Raw genomic sequence first — 26,152 nt, forward strand, 5'->3', positions numbered from 1 at the left:
AATAGATCCAGTTTATTTTCATAGGCTGAAATAATTAAAGAACCATCAATTATAACTTACCACATTAGTTAAGAAGTGTGGTTAAAGAGGAAGACATTAGTTAAGAAGTAAACCTCTGGCTCAACTCAAAGCCTCTCCCTGTTTGCATACTTGTTAAACAATCCCAAAAATTAGAGTCTCTAGATTTTTAATTCAATAAAAAAAAATGATTTGAGTATTTAATAATTCATATGGATTAACTAGACTTAATTGGATAAACATAAAGAATACCCCATGTCTCATGAATTTAAAACTATATTTTGTCTAGTCATGATTTCAAAAATATATATTATAACTTTTCCTATTCAACTTCCAAGTTGGGTCTATGAAGTCCAAACATTAACATGTGGTTAAAAACTAACCGCAGATAGATAAACAGGTTACCAACAACTCTCTCGCTCTCTCTCTATCTTGTCATCTACCAAAACGCACCAATGGATTTCACAGCAGATCAACTTCTTCAGTACAATGGTACAAACCCTTCAAACCCCATATACGTAGCAATCAAAGGAAGAGTCTTTGATGTGACTACGGGCAAAAGCTTCTATGGACCAGGTGGTTCTTATGCAATGTTTGCAGGCAAGGATGCAAGCAGGGCTTTAGCTAAAATGAGCAAAAATGATGAAGATATCACTTCTTCATTACATGGACTTACTGAAAAGGAGATTGGTGTGCTTGATGATTGGGAAAAGAAGTTTGAGGCTAAGTACCCTGTTGTTGGTCGCGTTGTGTCTTAGAAAGTTTGGAGCAGTGTGGTCAATTTGAGTTTTCCAATAATGGGTTTGTATGATTTTTGTAAAAGATTGTGACTTTTGATGTTCTTGTTGGGTTTGGATAGAAAGGCTGTGTGTGTGTGTGTGTGTCGTCTACAATTTGGGGGTTAATTAATAAATCTGGGTTGTGTGAAGTTGAGTTTTTTGTGTTTGTTTAATGCTTTACTCAGAAGTTATGTTATTTTAGTACTATTAGTCGTGCTGTTCTAGGGGATAATGGCTGATTTGCTTTGTTGGCTTTTGATAGTTTGGCTGTTTTTTTTTTCTTTACTGCTTGCAATACCTTTTGGTCTGTGCAACTTGATTTTATTCATTTTGCGGGGATTGTTTTGTCTGTTCCCTGGTGTACGCTTTTGTTGATTAATTGCAATCCTTGCTTTACTTGTTATGGACAATTAATGGAGTAGAAAGAACAATTTTGAGGTGTTGCAGACGTGGTTGTTTGTTGGTGGGAAAAAATGCTAGTACGTTGCTGCTGAAAGAACAGTTGTGTGCTTTGAATAGGAAAATATTTGACTGGTGGATCTAATAGGAAGTGCAACTTTTGAGGATTGTCCATTATCAGCAATGGTTTAGTTCATGTTGTTCAACTAGGAAGTTCTTATTAAGTTTTAGTTGTGTTGTAAAAGCGTTTTGTATTGTTCCATAATAGCCTGATGGTGGATATCATTGACTAGATATGAATGAACCTAGACACTTGAAAGTAGATTTCCCCGATATCTGTAAGGAAAAGGTTGCGAACATGGGGACAGGGTTTATAAATATTTGTATATTGAAAAGTGGGTGATACTTCACAAGAATTGACTCGTGGGAAGTTTCCAATTGATTTGTTGATGTGCTATGGCTGTTTTATACTTGATTTGTTTGAAGCCTTTCTAGGATGAAAGAACCATTCATAAGGAACATTCGTATCAGTTGCCTGGAGAAAGTTGAGTGTGTGGTGTTGCTATTTACAAATGGCAACAATTTATGCATGCTGTTTTGTGTGATATTTGAGAACTCATGCCTTCTTGAATGCGCATGCTATGTCTTTTGAGTTTATGTTTCAAGCAGCAGCAGCAGAAGTAGGAACTATTAATTAGTGCTGAAGTGATCGGAATGTGACTTGGAACTCAGAAGCAGACTCATTTATCAAGTGATTTAGCATGAGAGCTGGGAATCTAAGGATGAAGATGTATCTCCTACTCTTGAAGGCTTTAATGACTAGGAGAATGCCACGTACCCTGTTGTTGGATGTCTTATTTCTTGAGTTCCTAGCTTTTATTTGCTTCTACGCGTATGCATCTCATTATGGTGACTGGTACTTTTTGCTGTTTTGTCGGTTCAGGCGAGGATGGTTGTGTCAATGCTAATAATCCATGGAAGGATGGATGGATGAAATGGTGACTTAACTATTTGCTTATCCTCCTCCGTTTTAATGAACCAAAACTTTTTTAAGTGCAGTTCAAATTAATTTTCCCCAATCTATGTAGAGAAGAAAAGGACAGCAAACCAAGATGTACGGAGATGGAGTATATAGATATTGTTGATGTTCTGTGGCTGTTTTAAACTTCATTTGTAACCCTTTTTAAGATGAAAGACCTTTGATAAGGATCATTCTTATTAGTTTCTCAGAGAAAGTTCTGGCACTTGGATTTTTAGTGGGTGCGCTGCTATTTTCACAAGAAACAATTTAGCCTTCTGGAGTTAATAAACTAGCACGTGAGAATTTGGATTCTAACGCCCTACTCCTGAAGGCTTTAATGACTGGGAAAAGGCCAAGCATCATGTTGTTGGATGCCTTATTTCTTAAGTTCCTAGCATCTTTTTGTTTCTACGTGCATGCGTCTCATTATGTTGACTGGTAAGTTTTGCTATTTTCATTGGTTTAGGCAAGGAGGGTTATGTCTATGCTAATAATCCATGAATGAATCGATGGATGGATGATGGATAACTAGCTCAGGATTTGTTGGCTGCTTCAAATTCAGGGTAATTTCTTTGTACTTTGGTTTTTTACTCTTGAGTAGCTGATATATCTCAAGGTTTGTTGGCTGCTCTGGATCTGGAGCACTCCCTTGATGCTTTCGATCTTTTACTTTGAGTTGCTGGCGTGCCCTTTTACCTCCAACTTGGGTTCACTGCGAGAATTGCTTATATCTTGGCATCTCTAGCCTTGCTTTTTTGCTGGGTAGATGAACACTGGGGTTTCCTAACACTGGCAGTTTTAGGCCCCATGTTTCTTAATGAATCAAAGAAAACAGATTATTCTGTGTTGTTTTCTACAGTTTCTTGATGAATATGATCTACAGATCAACTCCATGATAGTTATCCATACTTGCATAGAACTGGGGCACTTTCACTTTCCTAAGAGGTACTACGCAGAAGACTAAACTCAAAAATCAATCTGTGCCACATTTGTTCAGTACATGGAAAGAATCATCCCCCCCCCCCCCCCAAAAAAACATGTAAAATTCCTTTCAAATAGGGATTTGAACCTGAGACCATCATGTTGAGAGCAGAAGGGCTACTCACAACAGATTTATTAGTTAGATCTTGCTATTGCATGCTGCATTGACACCTGAAATGATAAACCTTTGTAACCATTGAATGATAAGCTTCTTGTACTCGCATTGCCTGATGCCCTAGCCAGTACCTCCCAGGACCCTCTTCAAATTCTTCATTCGAGATTCTCGAGTAGATTCTAAAGAGAGTACTAAATTTCCAGGCAGAAATGAAGGGAAGCAGGAGGTGAAAAAGGGAAAGAAAGGACAAATCCTGTTAACAGAGGGTAAGAGGTTAAGTCATTATGTTTTATGTAGCATTCAGACCAAGAAGTCGATATGTCCGAGTGGTTAAGGAGATAGACTTGAAATCTATTGGGCTACGCCCGCGCAGGTTCGAACCCTGCTGTCGACGTTTTTTGTTTCTTTTCATGCCCTCGTAGTCGTGGCATGTACAGCCTGATAATGTAGACGCAGTGTCTTTATCGTAAATTAACCCATAGCCTCAAAAGCTGCATGCCCTGGCAGCATAACAACCGTCCAAAACACATAAAAAAAAAAATATTGTTTTTAATATTTTTATAACCCAAACGCATTTTCAAAAGCACTTTAAACTACCCTCTAACAGAGTTACCAAACAGGGTTAAAAGGAAATGATAAGCAAAGAGAATATATATATATATATAACTCAATGAAGGGACACCAGAAAACAAAACAGTCGATATGTCCGAGTGGTTAAGGAGACAGACTTGAAATCTGTTGGGCTTCGCCCGCGCAGGTTCGAACCCTGCTGTCGACGTTTTTATATTTTTTGACTTCTAGATTAAATTGTATTTTTTATTTGGTCCTTGAGGTTTTCAGATTTTATTAATATGGTACCTGTACTTTTTTATCTTACATGGATCCCCCATTAAGGTTTCTCCGTTCGACCTCTTTCCAACTTACGATTAGTTCACGGAATTAGATAGATATGAAACTATTTAAAGAAATTTTCTTGAGTGAAGAGAAAGAATTTTTTTTAAAAAGAAGTAGAGGAGCTGCATTGATAAAATATCAAGAGTACCATCAATTTTGTTTTACTTATTCTTTTCATTAATGTAACATAAACTCATTGAAGATAATGTATAAAGTACATTGTTTCTTGTCTCATATTACTTTTGTTCTTATATTTGAAGATTGTTTATGTTTAGGAGTGTAATTGTGTTTACTTTTTAAAATATTTTTGTGCTAAAATATATTTAAATGATTTTTTTTAAAAAATATTAATTTTAAATCAACGCATTAAAATGATCAAAAACATAAAAAAAAAATTAATTTTAATTAAAAAAAACTATTTTTTTAAAAAAAACACGGTTTGTATCTATTCATAACAATTTTTTTTTTTTTGGTAATCCGGGATGTTCGGGTCAGCTTACGTGCACCACGACTAATCACCGGACCTACTGAACATCCTGCAAGCCCGATAGGCAAGTAAAGTACTGCTGGGATGACAAGCTGGTGCACAAAAGGAATCAAACTCGGGACAGTCACAACTCCAAGACAAACCTTATAGTTAACCATTGAGCTAAACCTTTTAGTGTCTATTCATAACAATTCTTTAATGTATAAATGGCTGCTTTTAAATTTTGTCATACATGGCTCGAATTAACATTTTTTTTTTTTTTTGTTATAGGAGATAGATTAATACAGTTTTTAGTGGATTAATATTTTATTTAATCTAATTAAAAAATATTAACATAATCAAACTTTTAATCCTAAATTTTTTAGATCAATTCATTGAACCGTGCATGGTTTAACACAATTTTTCAAAATTTAAACATTGTAAAATAAAAGCAAATAAAAATATTTTTCGTCACAATAATTAAGATTTAACTCCAACATCACTATAAGTAAGAATGTAATCTTCTCGCATTTGAGGTCTTGGCCCAGTGGTGGAAGGGGCTTGTTCCCTTCCTTTGCACCAGGGTTCAAACTTTATTGTGCACGTATGTCACTCCTGCGGTGCCTTATATGCTCACTAGGTTTGCAGGATGTTCAGTGGGCCGTAGGATTAGTTATGGTGCGCGTAAGCTAGTCTAGACAGCCACGTAAATAAATAAAAAGAAGAAGAAGAAGAATGTAATCTTCTCATGAATCTCCAAAGTATTCTACTTCCGACTAAACCATAAAAAAAAAAGGTGAACTTAGATCTTGATGCCAGCCAAATAAACCAGAGAGAACTGTGCCCTGAATCAATAATTGCTGGAGGTTTCAGGTTGTCCAAGCTCAGTCCTGCCCTAACAGCAACAGGCCATTATCCTCTCAGAAACTTCCACTGAGCACTAACACCTTCTTCCGTATTCAGATATCCCATTCCATACCTTTCCCTGTAGAAAACCCTAATCATCCATGGAAGCAGCCATGGACAAGTGGTGCCTGCTACATCATTGACCCAGTCTCTATATTGTTTTTTCTGCCTGCTAAATTATTGACCCGGTCTCTAAAACTGTATTAATGGATATTTTTTAAAATATATTTTATTTGTAAATATATTAAAATAATATATATATTTTTATTAATTTTAATATTAATACATCAAACAATTCAAAATAAATAAATTTTTGCCGAGGATTCGGACCCCGTTCCCGGACGGTGTCTTCGTCAACAAAATGGACGGTTCAGATTCCCGTAAAGGAGTGAACACAGTCTTTTCATTTGTATAGAAACCGAAGGTTTGTCTACCCATCAGAAACAAAGTAGAATCTCTTCTCTTCAAGTCATTCCCTAAAGGTCCACCAAGCTTTGCTTTTTTCTTCTTCATCATCATCATCATCTCTCTTTCGTCAAATCTAGAAAATCCCATCAAAATAACAAACTTGCAAATCTAATCTTAGATCTTTCCTCTCCTTTATTATCTCTTCTGGGTAGTTCTATTTAAAGATTGAGTCTTTTTGTAACCGAAACATCAAAGTTACTGTTTTTTTTATTGATTTTGTCATTTTGATCTAATAAGTCCTTGTTTTTTGGTAAAAGATCAAAAGCTTACCTTAATTATTTTCATGGCTACAAGGAACTCTGATTTTGCAAACCCAAAACCCTGTGAACATCTTGCAGACTATAAACTGAGGCACGGCTTGAGTGGATACAAATCCATTCAAAAGTGGCTCAAAGCAAGTCCATATGGAAAGACAAGCATTAAAATGTGTGAAACAAACATGCCCATATGCCGTTTTTGTAGTGGGTTTCATCAAGGTAGACTGTTTTTGTGTTTGATTTGTTCTTCATTGTCTTGTTCGGACCACACCCTTTTGCATACTCAATCTGAGAATGGTCATGATATAGCTGTTGATATTGAAAGATCGGAACTTTATTGTAGTTTATGTAGTGATCAGGTCTATGATCCTGACTTTGATAAGGTTGTCGTGTCAAAAAATATTATGGATATGCCAAGTAAGACACATGATAGTGTTGTTGATGATTTGATGAGGAGATCAAGCAAGAGGAAGAGGTTGAATCCATTGATGGATTTGGATTTGAAAAGGTCCAAACTTCTGGTTTCAATGATGGATCGAAGGGCGAAATCGTGCTATCCGTTGGGATTGAGAGGCCTGAACAATTTGGGGAGTACTTGTTTCATGAACTCTGTGTTGCAAGCATTGCTACATGCACCACCATTCAGGAATTACTTCTTGAGTGAGAGACACGACCCCGAAACTTGTAAGAAAAGATCATCGGGTCAATTGTGTTTGGCTTGTGATTTTGGTGTTATTTTCTCAGCTTTGTACTCAGGGGATCGGACTCCTTATAGTCCAGCTCAGTTCCTTTACAGGTCTGACATTGTTATATGTATGCACCCTTTAGTTTCAGTGTGTTTTGATAGCAAATCAATTCTCATTATCATGAATTTGTTGGTTGATTCATGCCAAATTGTCTACCATATCTGTTTTAGACCGTTGACAGGCAACGGGATCTTTCTGATTTTCTTTCTCTTACAAATTTTAGTACATTCACATAGTATGTTTATTAGATTCATTTTTCCCTTCAATGTTAAAATAGACCGGATCCCACCGCTATCAGAGTCTTCAGGAATTTTAAGCAAATTTTCTTCTCTTCTCTTAGATCTCTGATTGAAATCTCATTATCTTGTGCTGGAATTGGTTGTGCCTTGGGTGTATCACTGATTGTAATCGGAAGTCTTCTGTGATGGTGTAGTGGCTGAGCTGTTTGTTGTTCGGATTTTGATATTGATTTGAATGCGGTTTAGATCCTTTCATAGGCCTTCCATTTAATCTCCCAGCAGATGTTTGGAGATGACTTATGTTTTAGTAATGAAATTTTGTTTCTATATGAAGTTGGTGGCAGCATTCAGCAAATCTAGCTAGTTACGAGCAGCAGGATGCTCATGAATTCTTCATTTCAGTGTTAGATGGAATCCATGAGAGAGAGGGAAAGGAGAGGAATTCAAATAAAGGTAATGCCTCTAGGTTCTGGGATATGGTGTACTTTCTACTTTGTGTTGTGTTCTGTTTATCAGATGATGGTGTTTAGAGATGATATATGGTTTCTTGTCTCATGTTTATCAGCTAACACCTAGAAAATGATTCCTAGATGCATTAGAGTATATTTGGGATTTCTACCAAGTAGTTTTCCTTTGTAAGATAACTTCTGTTTTTGATATATTAGACACTTTATTCCAAAAATTTTGGAGGCTGATTCCTCGAGTCTGTGTTGAGGAGGGTGTGGGAGCAGGGTTTCAACAAATGACTATGGATATGGGTACAAGGATATGCTGCTGTTCTTTTCCCAATTTCTGTGAAATAACTTGTGGACAGAAAAAAAAAAAACTTTGATTTGCTTGCAGTATCCAGGGTGCTAGGGGATGGTTCATGCAGTGGTGAATTTTACTTAACTTGTCATCTTTACTCTGATTTACTTACAATATACAGATGTTTTTTGTGTAGATAATGGAGGTTGTCAATGTATTGCTCATAGGGTTTTCTCAGGGATGTTGAGATCTGATGTGACCTGCACAACTTGTGGATTTACTTCCACAACTTATGACCCTTGTGTTGATATTTCGCTCAACATGGACACAACCAACTTCTCTTCAGTGAATGTGGCTAACAAGTCTGTTAGAGAGGACACAGGCAGATCTACCCTTTTGGCTTGTTTGGATCTGTTCACAAGGCCTGAGAGGTTGGGGTCTGACCAGAAACTGTACTGCCAAAATTGTCAAGAAAAGAGGGACTCGTTGAAACAAATGTCTATTAAAAGGCTTCCATTGGTCTTGTCGTTACATATCAAGCGGTTCGAGCACTCCTCCCTGAGAAGATCGTCAAGAAAAATTGATTGGTACTTGCAGTTTCCTTTTTCTCTGGACATGACCCCATATTTATCACCCTCAATTGTCAGAAACAGGTTTGGAAATAGAGTTTTTGGGTTTGAGAGTGACAAACCAGATATCTCTTCAGAATTCGAGATTTTTGCTGTTGTCACTCATTCAGGGATGCTAGACTCGGGTCATTATGTCACTTATCTGCGCCTACAAAACCAATGGTACAAGTGCGATGACGCTTGGGTTACTGAAGTTGATGAGAGAATTGTGAGAGCAGCACAATGCTATATGATTTTCTATGTGCAGAAGATGCTTTATTGCAAAGCAAATGAGGATTAGAGCTGCATGCCAATATCCACAAGGAGGGACCCATTTGTTCCAATTGCTGGTTGTTGCTAACAACAGTTTTCAATTGTGGTGATTTTGCCAGGATGTGAAATGACTTTGCCAAATGCGTCCAAGGATGGTTATCTGTGCCTGTGAGATGAAAGAAATGGCCAAGGTTGGTTATCAATTTACTTCGCCTGGAATGATAATGCACTGCTACTATCAAGGCTAAACCCTCCAGAAGTAATCAAGATTGCAGATTCTTAAAGACCAGCCATTTGAACAAGATATTGGATACCAATTTGAATCATCCCCAGAAATTTTGGCAGAGAAGAAGCAACTCGCTTCGTCGAATGAGATTCTTGTGGCCCTCCTTTCATGATTTTCTATGGGAATTCTTTGACTGCAGGCCAGTCATGCTCAGAATAAAATTTTATGTAGCAACTAATGCAATCACTTATTCCTGAATGCATATGTTTCTTTTATGTGTCGTGTAAACTATTGGTTTCCAAGAATGAAAAGCAAAGAAGCTATAACTTGCAGGCATGTTCTTGCACTATCTTGGTTTTCTATCCCTGCAAATAGCTTTGTTCATCAATTACTAAAATGAGAGAAATTTGCCCTTCATGTTCATTGCTAAGCGGTGCGATTTGACAAAATCCGAAGGTGGAGGTAAAAACTGAAAGTGCCTTCTGCTCTGCCGTAAGAATGCCAGCCGCCGCGCCAGGCTAGTTGCCCAGCCAGTCATCAATTATCCCATGAGTTTCATGGGAGAAGTGGGCAGCCAGCCAAAAACAGTGCATTTCTCAACTTGTTTGAGAGGATTTGAGCTTGTCCCTTTAAAAGCATGAACACTGTGACTCTTGATTTTACCTAAACATTGGATCGATGACACTGGAGGTCATAATGGATGTTAATATATCTTTTTTTAACAAATCGTTGACGTAACTCGAATCCAGAACTCAAGATGAATGAATGGATACAATTTGCTTATTTTTTTAAAAATATATTAAAATAATTTTTTTTTTTTAAATTTTTATATTAACACATTAATCAAAATGATTCAAAAATATCCAAAAAAAAAAATAATAAATAAAAAAGTACAGACGCCACAATTGACTCTAAAACTCCAAATGATCTATCCATTAGGTAACAATGTAACATTGTTTGGGAAAAAATAATTTTTTTTTATGGGGGTCTTTTTTATTTTTTAAATTTCAATTGAAATTCGTTCAAATATAATAAATAAGATTATATTTAGAATATTATTCTATTAAATATTATTGAATGTTGAATTTTTTTTCAAATAATATTCTAATATTTTTTTTATAATATATGTACGCACTCTTTTTGTATAGCTCTTCATAAATTTTTTTTTAAATCTTAATCAAGATTAATTAAATTTTAATAAATAAAATTATATTTAAGATATTATTCCATTGGATATTATTCAATTTGAAATTTATTTTCAAATAAGCTTTTAGTTTTTATATATATATATAATGTTAGCAATCATTTCATCAATAATTATATGTGAACCAATATGTAAGTCTTTTTTTTATGTTTTTGGTCATAAATATCTTATAAAAATGGATTTAAGTGATTATAAATTATTAAAAAAATTGTTATTAAATTTTATTCAATACTGTGCATCTTTATAAAAATAATAATAATTTTTTGTAAAAAAAAATTAAAAATTACATGAATCAAAAAGAAGAATTTGATGAAAAAATAGTCATTTTTCCATAATTTTATTCATTGGATTTCCTGTTAATTCTTTATTATTATCTCACAACTAATTAAGAAAATAGATTTCAAAAAACTACATACGACAATGCATGAGTAATATCATATGCTTGAGTATTATGATGGCATAACTAATTAATAATTTTTATTTATTTATTAATGTATGTAATTCTAGATTTATTGTATTAAATACATGCATCAATTATTAAAAAAAAAAAACACTAAAACTAATGAAGTAAAGAATCGTCAACTATGGTCAAATGATTATTTAATATTTTTTTGATAATATAAGGATGGATTAATAATTTCCTTCTAAATAATAGGGAGTAAATTATATAATTTACTCTACAAGACAGATAACAGACTTTTGCTCACTTTTTTGTCCCATTTGGCAACTACTACAGTAACCTTGGACTTCTAAAATCCTCTCTTGATCAGACATGACATGCGCTTCCGAAAGTAGATCCATTTGAACCTGTCCCTACTTGAAGGGGGGCAAGGAGTCCGCCACGTGTAGTATAGTAGGAGGTAAAAAGAATGGTTATCTGATTTCTTTGCAGTTGGTTGGTTTCAGCACAAGAGAAAAAAACAGTAGCCCATCATATATGATTTTTTTAATTATATTTGGGATTTTTTTTGGTAAGTATTGCCTTATAGGGCATTGCAGCCATTTCTTGCAAATGAAAATCTTGCTTAGGTAGTAATCTTCTGGTTTAGCAGCTTGATTGGTCAATATGGTAATTAGCAAGGGATCTTTCTCTTACATTGAAACTGCCTCCTCTTTGTTTGTTCTATGTTGAAAAGATCTGTCTTCTTGTTGCGGATCATCAATCCTTACAAAAACCAATAGAGATCAGTGACATTAGCTACTAGGCTTTTAGATTTGAAGAAGCCTAGATCAGTGACATTAGCTACTAGGCTTTTAGATTTGAAGAACCCTAGATCAGAAACGACTGATTTTTGAACTGGGTTGCCATTCACATTTCTTGTACCCTCCTTGGAAAGTCTACATCTTGCAGAGATATTTTGCAAGGTTAAGGAAACTTATTGATTAGTAAAATTTGTGTCTTGGGAGCTTTCAAGTTGAGCCCAGGTTAAAAAGTTTTTACTTTTTTATAGGAATTCAGTCAGTTGCAAGATGCACAGTTAAGGAAAGATTGAGTTTTGAGGTGATCAGGTTGTTTCTCTCCTGTTTTTTTGTCATAAAATAGTGAGCTATGGTAGAGGATGAAAATTTGGAAGCCTGTAGTGAGTTTGTGGGGGGAGAAGATGTACGAAAAGGAGGGTTCTTTGACTGTTTTTGGACTCCAATTTATTGGTTCAAGATGCTCGCTAATGAGACACATTGGAGTTTTGTATTTGGTGTATTGGTTGTGTATGGCATAAGCCAAGGACTTGGTGGAGCTTTTAATCGTGTTGGCACTGACTATTACATGAAGGATGTTCAAAAGGTGCAGCCTTCTGAATCACAGATTTACCAAGGAATCATTTCAATTCCATGGCTTGTTAAGCCTCTCTGGGGCCTCCTCACTGATGTTCTTCCAATTTTAGGGTACCGGAGGCGGCCTTATTTCATCTTTGCTGGTAAATTTTACCCTAGGGCTCTCATTGCATCTGAATGTACTATGCAAAGATCTTATTTTGTGGTATTGCTGGTTTCATTCGTCATTTTTAGCTTGTAAATGATGCTTTATAACTTGTCATTACTTGTGTTTGCTTTTGTTGGATATTCATTCATCTTGCACCTGGTAATCAATCTATATGGGTCGACATTATGCCTTAAAAAGTGGAAATTTAGGCTCCTCTTTTAAGTGCAGGATAAAATTTAATCCTGGGCACTCTAGTTTCTTAAGTAGCATGCTTTATGTAGAAGTGTTTGAAGGTTTTGTATGATATGGTCAGAATGAAAGTGGCTAGTGTAAGTAACTATGCCCGAGTAATATCAATTGTCTCGTTGAACTTGGGTTGCATACAGGGAGTGAGATGTGTATGCTGCTGAAACTTTAAAAGTATGGAAAGACTCGGTAGTGTTTCTGAATTTCTAGAGAGATTCCTGTGAAGTTTACTTCTTTTTTATAGAGTTGGGCATACATGTTATGTGCATATTTGAAGGAGGTCATGCTGACACAATTTAGGGTGTGATCTATAGTTCCCAAGTTAACACAATTTAAGATGATTAATATCTACTTAATTAGGTAACTGTTTCAGAAAATCATCATCTCAGTTGAAATAATTGAGCATATCTTGAAGGAGAGATTAAATGGGTAGGATGTGTTTATTCTAAACAGGTTGAGGATAAATAACCTCTCATCTGAGCCACATATCCCATGATTGGTGTGGCCATCTTGTGACAGGATGCTTATGTCTTCTGGTGCAGAACTTGGTTTTCTGAGACATAAATGGAGCATCTTTTGTGGCCTTATGAATTATACTAGTTTTACCTCGTAGAATGAAGCAAATGCTCTCTGTATGTCATTAAAGAGCGACAGTGTGTGGTGCCTTCATTCTAAATCCAGAACTCTTGATAGTCCAAAATAGGAATCTACTTGATTTTCCCAGTACGTTATCATTTGTCAATAAAAGCTTGTTCTTTTTGTGTTTGCTTCCTATAATAGGTCAGAAAACTGATTCTTTACCCATCTAATGTAAATTTCAGGATTGCTTGGCGTGGTCTCCATGCTCTTGTTGTCGTTCCATGAGAACCTCCATATTGCATTTGCTTTGTTGTCATTGACGGCTGGTAGTGCTGGTGCAGCAATAGCAGATGTAACCATCGATGCCTGTGTGGCTCAGAATAGCAATACCCGCCCATCCCTTGCAGCTGATATGCAAAGCTTGTGTGCTCTCAGTTCATCCATTGGAGCATTAATGGGATTCTCTCTCAGTGGTATTTTTGTGCACCTAATTGGCCCTAAGGTTGACTGCTGTTTAAGTTCATTGTCCATTCCCCCAGCACTTTCTTTTCGCTTTTTCATTCTTTTCATTAAAACAATAAATCAGTTTGCACACTAAAACTTGGATATTTCCTCCTCTTCCCTGGTAGGGGGTGTTCGGCTTGCTATCAATTCCAGCTGGACTTGTATTTTTAGTTGGAATTTTGCTTGATGAGCCCTTCATGCCAAACTTCTCTTATAGACAGGTACTCTTTGCAGCTTCTGTTCACCCTTTGTCACTTCTAGCCTCATATTCTTATGTTTCTCTTTGTTGCTCAGGTAAACCAGAAGTTTGTGGATGCTGGTAAGGCAATGTGGAGAACTTTGAAATTCCCAGATGTGTGGAGACCATGTTTTTATATGTACTTATCCATCGCATTGAGCATAGATATCCACGAAGGCTTGTTCTACTGGTATACAGACTCAAAGGGGGGTCCATCTTTTTCTCAGGTACATGGTTCTGCATTCATTTTCCCTGACCGTCAAGAGAACTGAGAACCGATTGTCAAATTGACTAGGTAAATAGCTACTCATAATGCCCTCTTATGCAGGAGACTGTTGGTTTCATATTCTCAATTGGTTCGATAGGATCTCTCTTAGGAGCATTACTCTATCAAAATGTTCTGAAGGATCACCCATTTCGAAACCTACTTTTCTGGATTCAATTGCTATTTGGTTTGTCTGGAATGCTAGATTTGATGCTGGTGCTGCGATTGAACTTGAAATTCGGCATACCAGATTATTTCTTCATTGTCATTGACGAGAGTGTCTCTCAGATGATTGGAAGGCTAAAGTGGATGCCCCTTCTTGTGCTCAGTTCTAAGCTTTGCCCCCCTGGGATTGAAGGCACTTTCTTTGCTCTACTAATGTCAATTGATAACGTTGGACTCCTCTCATCTCAATGGGGCGGAGGCTTTCTTCTTCACTTACTGAAAGTTACTCGGACAAGATTCGATAATCTCTGGCTCGCCATTTTGACCCGGAACATATTGCGAGTCACTCCGCTTTGTTTACTATTTCTTATTCCAAGAGGTGATCCCAACGCTTCACTACTTCCAACTGAAATCTTAGGTCCAAAAGAGGAGGCTGGAACTCCTGAAAATGAGAATATCGAATTAGTGTCCCTTGTAAGCAGTGTTGATGGTAAATAGCTTAAACAAGATTGTTCAAACTAAACATGTTCAAGTTTTCTTGGTGCAAATACAGAGTCCTATGCTAAAATCTCTCAAGAACACAGAATACTGACATTGGGGGGTCTGAAACAAGAAAGTGCTGTGAACAGCGCAGCGTATAATTGCACTGGTCTTCTTTATCTTTTTCTGATTTATTTTTCGAAATCATTGTTCAACCTGATAAGTTTGAGTTCAGAAAAGATGCCTCAATTAGCAAACAAGGAACGTTATTTTGTATTTCTTTGACACATTCATTTGATTCCGTTTTTAGGCATATACTAGAGAATTTTAGTATGTAAAAATGCACTGCAGGAGCACTTGGGAGTTGATTTGTATAAGCTCAAGAAATAGGAACTATATTTTATGCAGCTGCATTAAGCTTCTTAGCTTCTACTCGAAAATTTCATGGATTGAGGTTCCACTGTCACTCTTTGTTTTTTATTTTTGGGGAAACTTGTTTTAAAAGTGTCTAACTTGAAAAACTTTATATCACATTGATGTTTTTTAAGTGTTTTTTTATAGTTTTAATGTCAAAAAATAGAAAAAAATCTGAAAAAAAAAATTATTAATATATTTTCAAGCAAAAAGTATTTTTTTAAAATACTTTGTATCATATTAAAGGTCTCAGGCAGACTTGTTAGCCAAGAGAAAGTGGAACTCTTTCAACATAACCCGCCATCTCTTTTCTTTTCCAAAGGTAATAGGGATAAGTATACATGAACACACTGCAGGTGGATGGTCATTGACGCATTGACTCGACACCTCACCAAATATTAGGGCAGGAAGCTCGAAACATGTTCTTGTAAATATACTAGTGTAGTGTTGATGTTGCTGGCAAACTTAAGGACGAGACTTTTTAGGCTCTCTTTAGCATGATTTTTATAGATTAATTTATGTTGTTTTTTTAACTATTAATTTATAAAAAATCATAAAAATATTTGATTATAAATATTTTCTGATATAAAATAGCAATGACTGCCAGAGTTGAAATGATCAGGAGGGTCCCACATAATACCAAGACAGCGAAGGGGAAAAAAAATCGCTATCACAATACTACATCATTTTAACCTGAATAAAAAAATGAAAGAGGAAAAAAACTAACAGATGATTGCATCAGAGAAAAATTATACATTTGATGACAGATTCAGAAACATGTGATTTAATGCAGTAATGAGCACGAACCTTAACAGGCACTGAAACACAGCCAATATAAATTTAATTGTGAAACCGAAATACATGGCTGTTGGAACAAAAAAAATTTCAAGGCAGACATTCTTTGGCATGCCATGTCTTCTTGGTGTTAAACGCCCCCCCTATAATGTTCATAGGATGATCACATGTTGCACGAGGAATCATAAAATCCCTGTGTGCACACGCCAATAGGCTCATTTTACACGTCTCCTCCTGTCCCTGTCCCTGCTTCTGTCATGATCATCCAGCTCTCTGCTTCCACTCTTTTCCCGGCGATCACGGTCCCGTCTTTCACTTTCCAATCTCTCCCTATGCCCTTCCCGGTCCCCTATTGAGTCATTTCCCCTCTCCCTGTCCCTAAGCGATAATTTTCGTTGTGGGCTTTCACTTCTGCTTCCACTGCGGTGTCGCTTTCTTGAAGAATCATGATTATCACCACGTCTATCCCTCCTTTCAGAAGATATGCTCTCTGCAGTTTCAAAGCAAAGAGAAACTATTATGTTTTCCAATTTTCGAGTTTGAATTGTTCTGGCGTCTAGGCTGACCAAATACACCAAGCAAAGAAACGAATGTGACTAATGACCAAATCATCAGAGACGGTAAACAATATATATAAAATTTGCAGAGCAAAGGGAAACAAATATCCTAACCAGTGGAATGTTACATGAAAGATTCAGTCTTGCAAACTGATCACTTACTTTTGCTAGTGACATCTTCATTAGAACTTGATAAGCCATATTCAGACTCCAGCCATTTCCGATGTATTGCAACTTTCCCCTCAAGTTCCACTGAACTTTTCATTCCTCGCTCCTCAAGGGATTCACGATACTCAATTAAAGCAACTTCCAAACGTCTCAATTTTTGTCTGCAATATCATGAGCCAAAATCAGACAACGCATGAAGTGTACAATAATGCAAACTGGTTATGCCAAGGACAGTTATACATGACTGCCCTAAACAGGGACAAAAGGAGGGAATGGGATGGAAACTCAATGTGACAAAAGATGATGTTTCCAAAACCAAATCATTTGAAAAACAAATAGGTATGGTGACCACAGAAGAAGTGGGTATGTACCTCTGCTCTTCGTTCATTCCACTATCAGGTTGTGTTGGAATGTTTGCATCAGTTGCGAATTCCATTTCATCTGCCTTACCTTGACCATCACCAGCATTTTCACTTCCAGAAGATGAGTAGCTCAACCCGAGATCCCTAGCACTTCTCTTTTGTTCATCGTCACTTTCATCATCATCTCTAGCCCATTTAGATGCTGGCAGAACAGGATCGTTCTTCTCTTTCTTAGCAAAGGCTTTTAGTTCAGGTTGCTTAATTGGGAGGGTTGAAGCCACAGATACAGACCCTTTGTTCTGAGATGGCATCTCATCCTCCCCATAAACATTCCACCCTGTCGATCCCACTGGCTCTGCTTCGACATTCATTTCTCTGTGAACACTTGAATATCTACTGGAACTTGAATTGCTCTGAGCAATTTTCAAGTCATCATCTAATTCATATCCCCTTTGTTTTTCTGCCTCTTCCAGGCTCAGCAATCGTGCCACCATCATTTCTCTACCACCAACAAGCGACAATCCATTATGTCTGCAACGTCTTTCCAACTCAGCAAGAGGAAGATTCATTAGCTCCTTCACAGCTGCTCCTTTGCCCATTGCTAATGCAGCATCTTGATTGATCTTTCCCCCTTCAACTGTGTCTTCTGAACTACTCTTTTTCTCTATTTCAGGTGCATCACCACATATAGAATGAAAAGGGATCACACCAGAGTTACTAGAACGAAGAAAAGTAGCCCGTAGTCCATTCACATATGCATCTGAAAACAGAAACCAATCTGACCATACTTGCAACACTTTCAGAACCCGTTCCTGTTGAAAGCCATATGAGCTCATATTTAAAGCGCAGAAAAGATAACAAAATTGGAACTGAAAAAAAAAATCAGTATTACAGCTCACCTTAAGGGCCTCAGCCGTAATCCTTCCAGTTACACTACGATACAAGTCATTGAAACTTTCCATTATGTCAGGTAGAGCAGCTTCAAACTTAGTGCGATATGCAGATGCATTTTTTACAGGAGCACTACTATTATGAAGGATGTCAGAGACAAGCATGAGTCTTGCAACTTTTGTTGGAATGGGAGTTTCTTTAAGTGTCAAAGATTCTGTCAGAACTTCAACTACCTGCAAGGGCAAAAATGACAGAGAACATAAAAAAACTGGATCACATAAAGTGCTTTTTGTGACTTCGATGGAGAACAACAGAAAATGGTATACTCAACCATCAAACAATGTATGAAAAAAGATAATGAAAACAAAATGCACTATTATGAGGCTGTACCTCTCCTGCGGCATCAGCATTATCCAAGGAAAAACCCATAGCATCCTTTATCTGACTTCTTTCCAATGTTAATGCACGCAACATATCCTCAAACTCATCCCTTTGAGGATCAGTCAGTGTTCTTTCAGAGTCAACTCGCTGAAAAAATTCAGTCAGTTAAATTAACTCTGCAATTATACAACTTAGGAAAGCTATTCCTACCGGAAAAAAGTAAACATACCCTGCTTCTTCCAGCAGCATATGTACTACCAGACTCCTTTTCATGCTCTGGGCTCTTTGCTGTGGGCAGAGGTGGTGGCACCCATCTAAAAAAAGGATAATGCTATGTTATTCTCCAGTACAACATACCAACATATTCAAAATTTTACACAAGTCATTCAGAAAAGGCTAGCACAAATAGCCATTGAAATAGTAATAACCTTCCGCTACCAGTTATCATGATAAAAGGCTCTGTTCGCCACCTTTGAAGAGTATCACCCTGCAGGCCAAGCATAATCGATCATTCTCAAGTCCACATACAGGTGAGTAAATGAAATGATAGTTTCTCTTTGCAAAAGAGATCGCTTTATAGGAAATTTTGCATAAAATACCACAAGTAAAAGAAATCAAGAAAGATGATTGTGGCCACTGAAAAGAAAAACCTCAAAAGTTTAAGCATAGTATTGAAAACATGAGATCTTGGATTAAATCCTATTTGGAGGGAGGGGATGTTTACAAAATTGAGAGACCGATCTCTAGTTATCAAACCAAGGTCCAATGGATGTCGAAGGGCACCGGAGAAATGGCCGATGCCATAAAATCTAGCACTCTCAGCCTCATACAGTAAAGTAAGGTCATTTTTCTAAGAATGTCAAAAATTTCTATAAAAGAAGTACAAATACATCTGAGTCATGTGATCCATGCATACAAGAAGGTATACCTGAGCAAAAGAATAGAGCCTCCAAACATAATAAGTATGTTCTTTTGATCCAAGCTCAAACAAGAAGTTGAAAAGAGGATTCCCACGACCCCTCTGCATGATAGCTTGTTCAAAAGCACATCCTCCATCAAGAACATATAGAGCCATTGTATCAATCACATGGTGGAGGTGATCATCCTCAGGTGGAGCAACCATTATATCAGGAACATTTGGAGTAAGAACCTAGACACCAAATTAAGTCACTAACATGTGCTTGGAATAACATATTAAAACTTCATTATATCATCTCTGACCAATGAATCCAACCATCAAATTCGTGAATGGACCATGGGAACTATAATTCAGAATTTAGTTATCATGTGCTCAGTTAAAATATGAACCAAAAATAATTTCATTTAACAAGTAATCAAAATTTTATTTCAAAGGGACAACAAAAATAACTGTTTTGAACTTTTGATGCTTGACAAACATAACTTCAAGACAGAAAACGCTTTATACCAGGATCAGATGGCCATCCATGAAAAGAAAAAACCTCATCATTCCAAAAGGAATTCATTTATCAATAAAAAATAACATAACGATGTTCCAGTCATGTTACGACATGACAGTTCATTTTCACAAGTATCATAGCTGCAAAACATTCTTGCTAGAATAAAGCAAGCAGACAGTTAGTGAACCTACCAGTTCAGAGTTCTGATTTGGGACAGAGGTGACTGGTGGACCTGATGGACCAGAGAGAATCACAGTGGCACCCTATCAAACACAATAAAAACATTTTAGAAGCATTCCACATGAAGAAAGAAAGCAACCCGCCTTAAGCTGCCCATTTATGCTAAGAATGTTAAATGAAAACACATTTATTTTGTTCAGAGGAAATTAGTCTCGCAGCATCAGATTAGTATGTGCATCAATGTACCATATATCAATTACTGGTTCACAAAAGGAAAAAGCAGTATGCGTATAGATCAACCTGATATGAGCAATAGGTTAAGGTGGAAAACTATAACATACCTCTTTACTCCTAATAGCCATTTGTCCAGGTGGTGGAGCAGGTAATGCCTGTGATGGAAGAGCCACAGATTTTCCCCACCCAATTTTCAACTCATATTCATACACAACAACTCCTATGACATGAAATAAATTACTTCAATCACTTTAGTGTTCCGCTCCATATAATGAATATTTGAATAGTAGCTCGAATAAAATGGTATCCAGCTAAAATAAACCACAAATTAGTGATATTGATACACAATGATCACGAAAGATGTGCAGTGCTCGTCATATCAGGAGATACCTTGGCGCAAAGTAAATACCTGAAAAACATGGATTAAAAGAGTAAATGACCGAACCTTGCATTTCATCCTTTGCAGCCTGCCCATCAACTCTATTCATGAATGCTACGAATCCACAATTTCTTTGCCGTCTCCGCTCTTCTTCTGTCCTGGGCCACATTATCTTCACACTAGCTATGGGTCCAAATCTTCCAAAAGTTCGCAGAAGAAAATTCTCATCGACCTAGACATAAAAGCAAGAATTAAAATGTCCTTGGCTATATAAATAGCAGAGAATTAACAAGTAGAGATGCAAAAAAGAAATAAAAATTCAAAGTAACAATCTGACCTGTGGTGAAAGATTCCCAACATAAAGATTCGTGGTTTGTGGATCAACGTCATCAAATGATCCAGGCAGCTTTCCACTTGGATCAAAGTCATCAGGTAGTTCATCAAAACGACTAGATGGCTGGGGAAAAGAAAAAGAAAAGGAAAACCTTAGTTAAAGATCCATTTATGTTCAAGAGTGGTGAAATATGCAAAGTGTGAGTATATAGTGTGTACGCATTTGCACTAGGGACTTACAGCAGAACTTTCATTATGGCGCCCTTCGCGCCAATGTTCCCGTTCTTGATTTCGCCTCTCCCTCATCTCATGTTCATGCTTCAGCTCCTCCATAAAATGATCTATGTTTCGAGTCTTTCCCTTTTCCTTCTCCTTTGGTCTCTCCTCCTCCCTCTGCAAAAATATGAGAACACATGAAATTGACCGTTACAGGAAAAGGCTTAAGAACCAACAGGTATAGATGCCTTCTATCAAAATGCTAACCTTCTTCTCGAGTTCTTTTCCCTTGGATGCCATAGGAGGTGGTATGAAAGATGGAACATACCTGCAGAAGTAATATTGCAGATAAACTTCTATGTCGCGAAGACAACTGTTTATTTTGCTGTTGCAGCCATAATCTAACAGGTGCTATCCACATCCCTTTCAAGAATGAACCTCATGCTGTATTCTCGTGTTCTCTATTTTCACATTTTTTAAGTGCCTAGAACTATTAAAATGTATTAGTTATTTGACCTTGCAGTCTCTTTTTAGCCCTTCAAATCGAAAAATTTTAAAAATTTGGCGGTCAACAAAAAAAAAAAACGACGTGGTTATTATCAGTCAGTATTATTCCTTTTAAGAATACATCTTAGAATATCAAACTTTTGAAAAATTCAATCAAAGGTTGCTATTCTAAGAGATTGAAAATTTGTTGTGTCGAAAAAGCGTAAATTAGGGATCGACACAATATCTATGCTCACTTATAATTGGTTCAAATGACTATCAATTTCGATTTTTAATGCCATCGAGTATGAAAAGCACACAAATAAACTTTTTTTTCCTATTTTCTTCTATGTTCAAAACTAACAAATACAAAACTACACTTGAGGATTTATCACCACACAATTCTCTCATTTCTAGTGATGCCTTACCAAATGAGCATGGGAACATGGTTAATCAATCAAAAGCATTAATTTACCTACTTCCCTTCTTTGGAACAGATACCCCATCTTTCGACTTTTCACCTGCCATCCGCGAATGATAAAAAAGGCCCATACTTTTATTAATGTGTCCGGTAACAATATAAAACTATTTATTTATCCAATGTGTGAAACAGTTAAGAATAAAGAAAAACAATGGGAGAAAGAGACTCGTGCATCAACATTAATGAGCAATCAAAATTCCTAACTAACCTTTAGAATCAATCTTCAATTTCTCATTGGGATTGATAGTTCCACCTCGAACAAAAGTCTTTGATCCGGGCGCATTATCCCCTTGAAACGACTCCACAAACTCCGCATACAAACGAGCTGTTTCATCCTCCGCTCTCTTCACCAAAAAAATCAGAAAATCAGCCCATAAACAAAACTACCAAATTTCTTCAACCAATAGAAACCGCATGAGCTCAAAACTCAGGCAATGACAGCAAACACACACATATCACACACCTTTTTCCTCGCCTCTTCTTCCTCTCTATGCTTCTGGAATGGAGTCTTTTTTCTCGTGATGGAGAAAGAACTCATCTTTGCAGTAGATTCTGACATTATCAAAGTTCAAAGTTCAGTCAAAACTCACAAAAAAAAAAGTATCCAAGCTCAAATCCGTTAATTAATAAATCAATAAAAAAATGAAGTCAGCATAAAATAGAGCACCACGGCAACAGAACCCTAAATTCAGTTCCAAAAACCACCAAGTTTGCATACCAATCAAACTAAACCTAATTATTCAACTAACAAATGCTAAGATCGCCAACCTTCTGGCCAAACTAAACCTAATCAGTCAACCAATTCGAAATTAGGGCTTCTTTCAAATTACTGAACCAAGTCATTGAAATCAATTTTCTAACTTGCAGTTACAAAAGTGTAGCAAGAACGAAAGAAAACTGACGTCGAAGACAAATTGAAAGAGAGGGGGTGAGTGAGTGAGTGAGTGAGTGAGTGAGTGGCAGAGAAGAACGAACCGAGTAGAGCTGAGCTGGGCGAGTTGAATCAGTGAGCGAATAGGGGTTTTGTGGAGGTTGATTTGGGGCTGGTAAAGGGAGTTCCAGGTTTCGTCTTCGTCTTCTTGGTGATGTTATAGCTGTTAATTCAATCTAGTAAAACAATCAATCTCGATAGAGAAAGGAGGCGGGTGACTTTTTTGGGCCTCTTTCATTAAAAGATGGATACTAGTTAATGGCCCAGATCTAACCCATAAAAAAAAAATTAGTTGATTCCATCTTAGTTGTCAAATTCGACCCGAAATATGACTTAACTAAAGGCCCAAGTCACCTAATTTATAGGTCAATTCACAAGTCACCAAATCAATCCTAAAACCCATGAGTCCTGCGGAGTGGTTAGGCGCACTCTTGTCACTTACGAGGTCTGAGGTTCGACTCCTCTCTTTGTCTGTAGCCGGCCGCTTGGGGAGCACTTGCCACCTGGTGTGAAAGGGTGATTAGTCTGGGCTAGCGCTCAGAATACCCTTGATTATACCAAAAAAAAATCAATTCTAAAACAATACCTTTTTATTTTAAACAAAAAATTTTTAAAAAAAATTCTTAAAGATAAACCCAGTATGTCTCACTTAGATTTAATTAGATTAATCAATCTAGAGTTGTGATGAATTATTATATCACTTAAATTTTAATATAAATTTAAATAATGTTATTCATTCCAAGAAATTGAAGAATTTTATTAGTATGCTTGCAATTTTTAGCTTTGGTATGGATATTCATTTTTGTAAAGGTTAGTTTCAAATTACCTCAAACGCAAATTAGTGGAAAACTTGGAGCAATTCTTTTTGAATTTCGACTCGAACTATAAATATTTTATTTTCTAGACCAATTTGAAGTATTGAGACATGATTGAATACCTAATTTAAAATTTTGAAAATACAAAAGGAAACAAAAAAACAACAAAAAAAAAATAAAAAAAACTATTTCCTCTCTATATATATGGTATGTCAGAGCTCTACTCCTCTTTCATTCCTTTTGTTGCTTTCATAGTTTCTAAATTTAATTTGGAAGTCAACTAGAGACAAGTCCCAAGTCATGAATTAGATGGGTTGACTTAGGCTAACTCAATTCAACCTATTTTTTTATCTTATAAAAAAAGTGAAAATGACATTGTTTTGAAAAATAAAATCAACGAGTTTTGATTGGTGTAAATAATTGACTGATCTATTAGTTTAAGCAATCTAGTTTATTATTTATAGTAAAGATATATGGTAATTGGTAGTAAGTGATGTCTAGTAAGTCATCTAACGGGTAGTTGTTGTAATAGCAGGTAGTGCATAATAAGCCGGCTGATCGATAATTGATACCTGTAAAAGATCTTATTTGATGAATATGAGGATTCTCTGATAGTAAAGTCAGTAATTTTATAAAAACAAAAGTATAATGATATTTTAGAAATGTAAATTTTAAAAAATATATATTCTAAAAATATTAAAAATGAAGAGATTGTAAACTCTCGACTTAAATAATTCATAAAGTATTTATAGTCTATAAATCTTGTCATTTTGTAGAAAAAAAAAGTTAAAATATAATTTTACATCTTTAATATTTTGAGTTGTGTGTTACTTAAATAATATATACTAGATTAATATAAAATATCAAGAAACCCGAGTAAAGTCCTAGAAAAATCTCTCAATGAGTGTTGGGCTTGAGACACGTGCTTGAGCCCAACAAGTTTTTTCAAGGCCCGTTTAGGTTTTTTATTTTTGTAAGGATTCATTAATAATATATATTTTTAATGTTAAGAGTGCTGGTAAACAATAAAAGTAGAGCAGCAACAGCAATAATAATATTTATTGTTATTATTATTGATATTATAAAAAAAGTTGGCATCCAACCATACCTCGTTCATTCATCACATAAAATTTTGAACAAAAAAGAAATTAATTTATAATGGATTTTGAGATGTTGATATGACATTTATCAAAATTAATTATTTGGGCAAGGGACAAATTTGAAGTTTTACCAAGTGTATTGAAAGATCTTGACATAAAAATACACTGGCCAAACAACAAAAGTGGCCTTTCATCAGCAACCTGAGCAGAGCTTCAAATGTTATGATTATACATGCATGTTAGAAAGATAATGAGAGCTTCATCGATTTAACGAAAAGAATTATTTTCATTGAGCTTTAAAATCAAATCGATTAAAGAAATGATACATAGAGGCTACATAATGGCGCAGATATGGGAATATCCATATTCCCTATAGATATTCTCTTCCTTGTATTGATATGTTTCATATATGACTCTCAAAGTTTACATTTTATTTATGATTAACCATCAAATATTCATCTTTCATTTGAGACCTAAAATATTAAAATAATATTTTTTTATTAAGTTATATTAACACAGGATAGGACCCGATCAATAGTTTTGTGAGGAAAAAAAGGCTAGAGTGTTAGTGTCTTTTGCTTTGGAACTGTGTTTTAAAAATATATTTAGCTTGAAAAAACTTCTGATTAATGTTTTTTTAATATTTTCTAATAGTTTTGATGTTTTTATATAAAAAAAAATTGAAAAAATATATATTAATTTATTTTCAAGTTAAAATACTTATAAAAAGCATAATATATCGCGATACCAAACACACTCAGTGTATATATAGAGGTGTGACAGACGTTGTTTTTCAAAGTACTTTCGGTTGTAAATACATTAAAATAATATATATTTTTTTTATATAATTTATTTTTAATATTAGTATATCAAAATAAAAAAAACATAAAAAAATTTAACCTAAAAAAATTATTTTTTAAAAAAGCAAGGTTGTACGACGGGGCCTTGCACAGTCCAATGGGTATGATGGGCCACACACTTCAGACACCTTTATATCCAAGCCCAGTAATAAGCTGTGCCTAAACAAGCCCATGGCAATAATTTGTAAACTATAAAATTATTACTGTACCTTGCAAAGATATTTAGGATATTCTCTCACCAATTTTATTTATTAAATCCTCGCCTTATCAAGTTTTAGACAAAAGACATTTATAAATAAAAATGTTTTACACCAAAAAATTATTTCATGAATTTTCTAATAAGTTTCGGATATAATGTTTTTTTTTATAAAAAATAAAAATAGAAAAAAATTTATCAAAAATTAAA

The 26,152-nt window shown here is 35.7% G+C and overlaps 4 protein-coding genes and 2 non-coding genes across 11 annotated transcripts; 5 read left to right on the plus strand and 1 right to left on the minus strand.

The window, feature by feature from the left end:
* Positions 1-366: 366 nt before the first annotated feature.
* LOC118051141 (probable steroid-binding protein 3) lies at positions 367-946 on the plus strand. Its single transcript, XM_035061703.2, has one exon. It carries the CDS (start codon positions 474-476, stop codon positions 774-776), a length of 303 nt encoding a protein of 100 aa, XP_034917594.1. The 5' UTR covers positions 367-473; the 3' UTR covers positions 777-946.
* Positions 947-3,625: 2,679 nt separating this feature from the next.
* Positions 3,626-3,707, plus strand: TRNAS-UGA (transfer RNA serine (anticodon UGA)). The gene has a single exon. It is a non-coding gene; the product is annotated as a tRNA-Ser (tRNA).
* A 302-nt stretch (positions 3,708-4,009) lies between these two features.
* TRNAS-UGA (transfer RNA serine (anticodon UGA)) lies at positions 4,010-4,091 on the plus strand. Its single transcript has one exon. It is a non-coding gene; the product is annotated as a tRNA-Ser (tRNA).
* Positions 4,092-5,894: 1,803 nt separating this feature from the next.
* On the plus strand, positions 5,895-9,475 carry LOC118051139 (ubiquitin C-terminal hydrolase 22). Of its 2 annotated transcripts, XM_035061699.2 has the most exons (3): positions 5,896-7,100; positions 7,624-7,742; positions 8,233-9,475. In XM_035061699.2, the coding sequence occupies exons 1-3, from the start codon at positions 6,331-6,333 to the stop codon at positions 8,943-8,945; spliced, it is 1,602 nt and encodes a 533-aa protein (XP_034917590.1). In that variant the 5' UTR covers positions 5,896-6,330; the 3' UTR covers positions 8,946-9,475. The 2 variants fall into 2 exon arrangements, with proteins under 2 accessions (XP_034917591.1, XP_034917590.1); XM_035061700.2 differs by lacking the exon at positions 7,624-7,742 and having other exon boundaries at positions 5,895-6,988.
* A 1,633-nt stretch (positions 9,476-11,108) lies between these two features.
* LOC118051138 (probable folate-biopterin transporter 2) lies at positions 11,109-15,032 on the plus strand. Of its 3 annotated transcripts, XM_035061697.2 has the most exons (6): positions 12,134-12,263; positions 13,057-13,237; positions 13,336-13,595; positions 13,723-13,818; positions 13,892-14,062; positions 14,164-15,032. In XM_035061697.2, the coding sequence occupies exons 3-6, from the start codon at positions 13,356-13,358 to the stop codon at positions 14,761-14,763; spliced, it is 1,107 nt and encodes a 368-aa protein (XP_034917588.1). In that variant the 5' UTR covers positions 12,134-12,263; positions 13,057-13,237; positions 13,336-13,355; the 3' UTR covers positions 14,764-15,032. The 3 variants fall into 3 exon arrangements, with proteins under 3 accessions (XP_034917589.1, XP_073262165.1, XP_034917588.1); XM_035061698.2 differs by lacking the exons at positions 12,134-12,263; positions 13,057-13,237 and adding an exon at positions 11,109-11,207; XM_073406064.1 differs by lacking the exon at positions 13,057-13,237 and having other exon boundaries at positions 11,225-12,263.
* Positions 15,033-15,865: 833 nt separating this feature from the next.
* Positions 15,866-23,171, minus strand: LOC118051137 (protein RRC1). 3 transcript variants are annotated; one of them, XM_035061693.2, is made up of 18 exons: positions 23,016-23,171; positions 22,504-22,592; positions 22,249-22,384; positions 22,035-22,080; positions 21,341-21,401; positions 21,098-21,250; positions 20,862-20,981; positions 20,591-20,756; positions 20,253-20,365; positions 19,923-19,994; positions 19,242-19,463; positions 18,742-18,800; positions 18,543-18,627; positions 18,323-18,460; positions 17,941-18,165; positions 17,051-17,853; positions 16,674-16,840; positions 15,866-16,444 (listed from the first exon to the last, which is right to left on the minus strand). In XM_035061693.2, the coding sequence occupies exons 2-18, from the start codon at positions 22,576-22,578 to the stop codon at positions 16,170-16,172; spliced, it is 2,916 nt and encodes a 971-aa protein (XP_034917584.1). In that variant the 5' UTR covers positions 22,579-22,592; positions 23,016-23,171; the 3' UTR covers positions 15,866-16,169. The 3 variants fall into 3 exon arrangements, with proteins under 3 accessions (XP_034917584.1, XP_034917583.1, XP_073262164.1); XM_035061692.2 differs by having other exon boundaries at positions 17,051-18,165; XM_073406063.1 differs by lacking the exons at positions 22,035-22,080; positions 22,504-22,592; positions 23,016-23,171 and having other exon boundaries at positions 17,051-18,165; positions 22,249-22,383.
* Positions 23,172-26,152: the final 2,981 nt, after the last annotated feature.

Source organism: Populus alba, chromosome 18 (assembly GCF_005239225.2).
Source record: "Populus alba chromosome 18, ASM523922v2, whole genome shotgun sequence".
NCBI lineage: Eukaryota > Viridiplantae > Streptophyta > Magnoliopsida > Malpighiales > Salicaceae > Populus > Populus alba.

Coding starts and splice junctions, on each gene's coding strand:
- LOC118051141 (XM_035061703.2), top strand. CDS start 474: ATGGATTTCACAGCAGATCAACTTCTTCAGTACAATGGTACAAACCCT.
- LOC118051137 (XM_035061692.2), bottom strand. CDS start 22,578: ATGAGTTCTTTCTCCATCACGAGAAAAAAGACTCCATTCCAGAAGCAT. Junction 20,366..20,590: donor TGCAAAGGATGAAATGCAAG/GTTCGGTCATTT, acceptor TTCATGTCATAG/GAGTTGTTGTGTATGAATAT. Junction 18,628..18,741: donor ATGATAACTGGTAGCGGAAG/GTTATTACTATT, acceptor TCCTTTTTTTAG/ATGGGTGCCACCACCTCTGC.
- LOC118051139 (XM_035061699.2), top strand. CDS start 6,331: ATGGCTACAAGGAACTCTGATTTTGCAAACCCAAAACCCTGTGAACAT. Junction 7,101..7,623: donor CCAGCTCAGTTCCTTTACAG/GTCTGACATTGT, acceptor TTCTATATGAAG/TTGGTGGCAGCATTCAGCAA. Junction 7,743..8,232: donor GGAGAGGAATTCAAATAAAG/GTAATGCCTCTA, acceptor TTTTTTGTGTAG/ATAATGGAGGTTGTCAATGT.
- LOC118051138 (XM_073406064.1), top strand. CDS start 11,897: ATGGTAGAGGATGAAAATTTGGAAGCCTGTAGTGAGTTTGTGGGGGGA. Junction 13,819..13,891: donor CAAACTTCTCTTATAGACAG/GTACTCTTTGCA, acceptor TTTGTTGCTCAG/GTAAACCAGAAGTTTGTGGA. Junction 14,063..14,163: donor GGGGTCCATCTTTTTCTCAG/GTACATGGTTCT, acceptor CCTCTTATGCAG/GAGACTGTTGGTTTCATATT.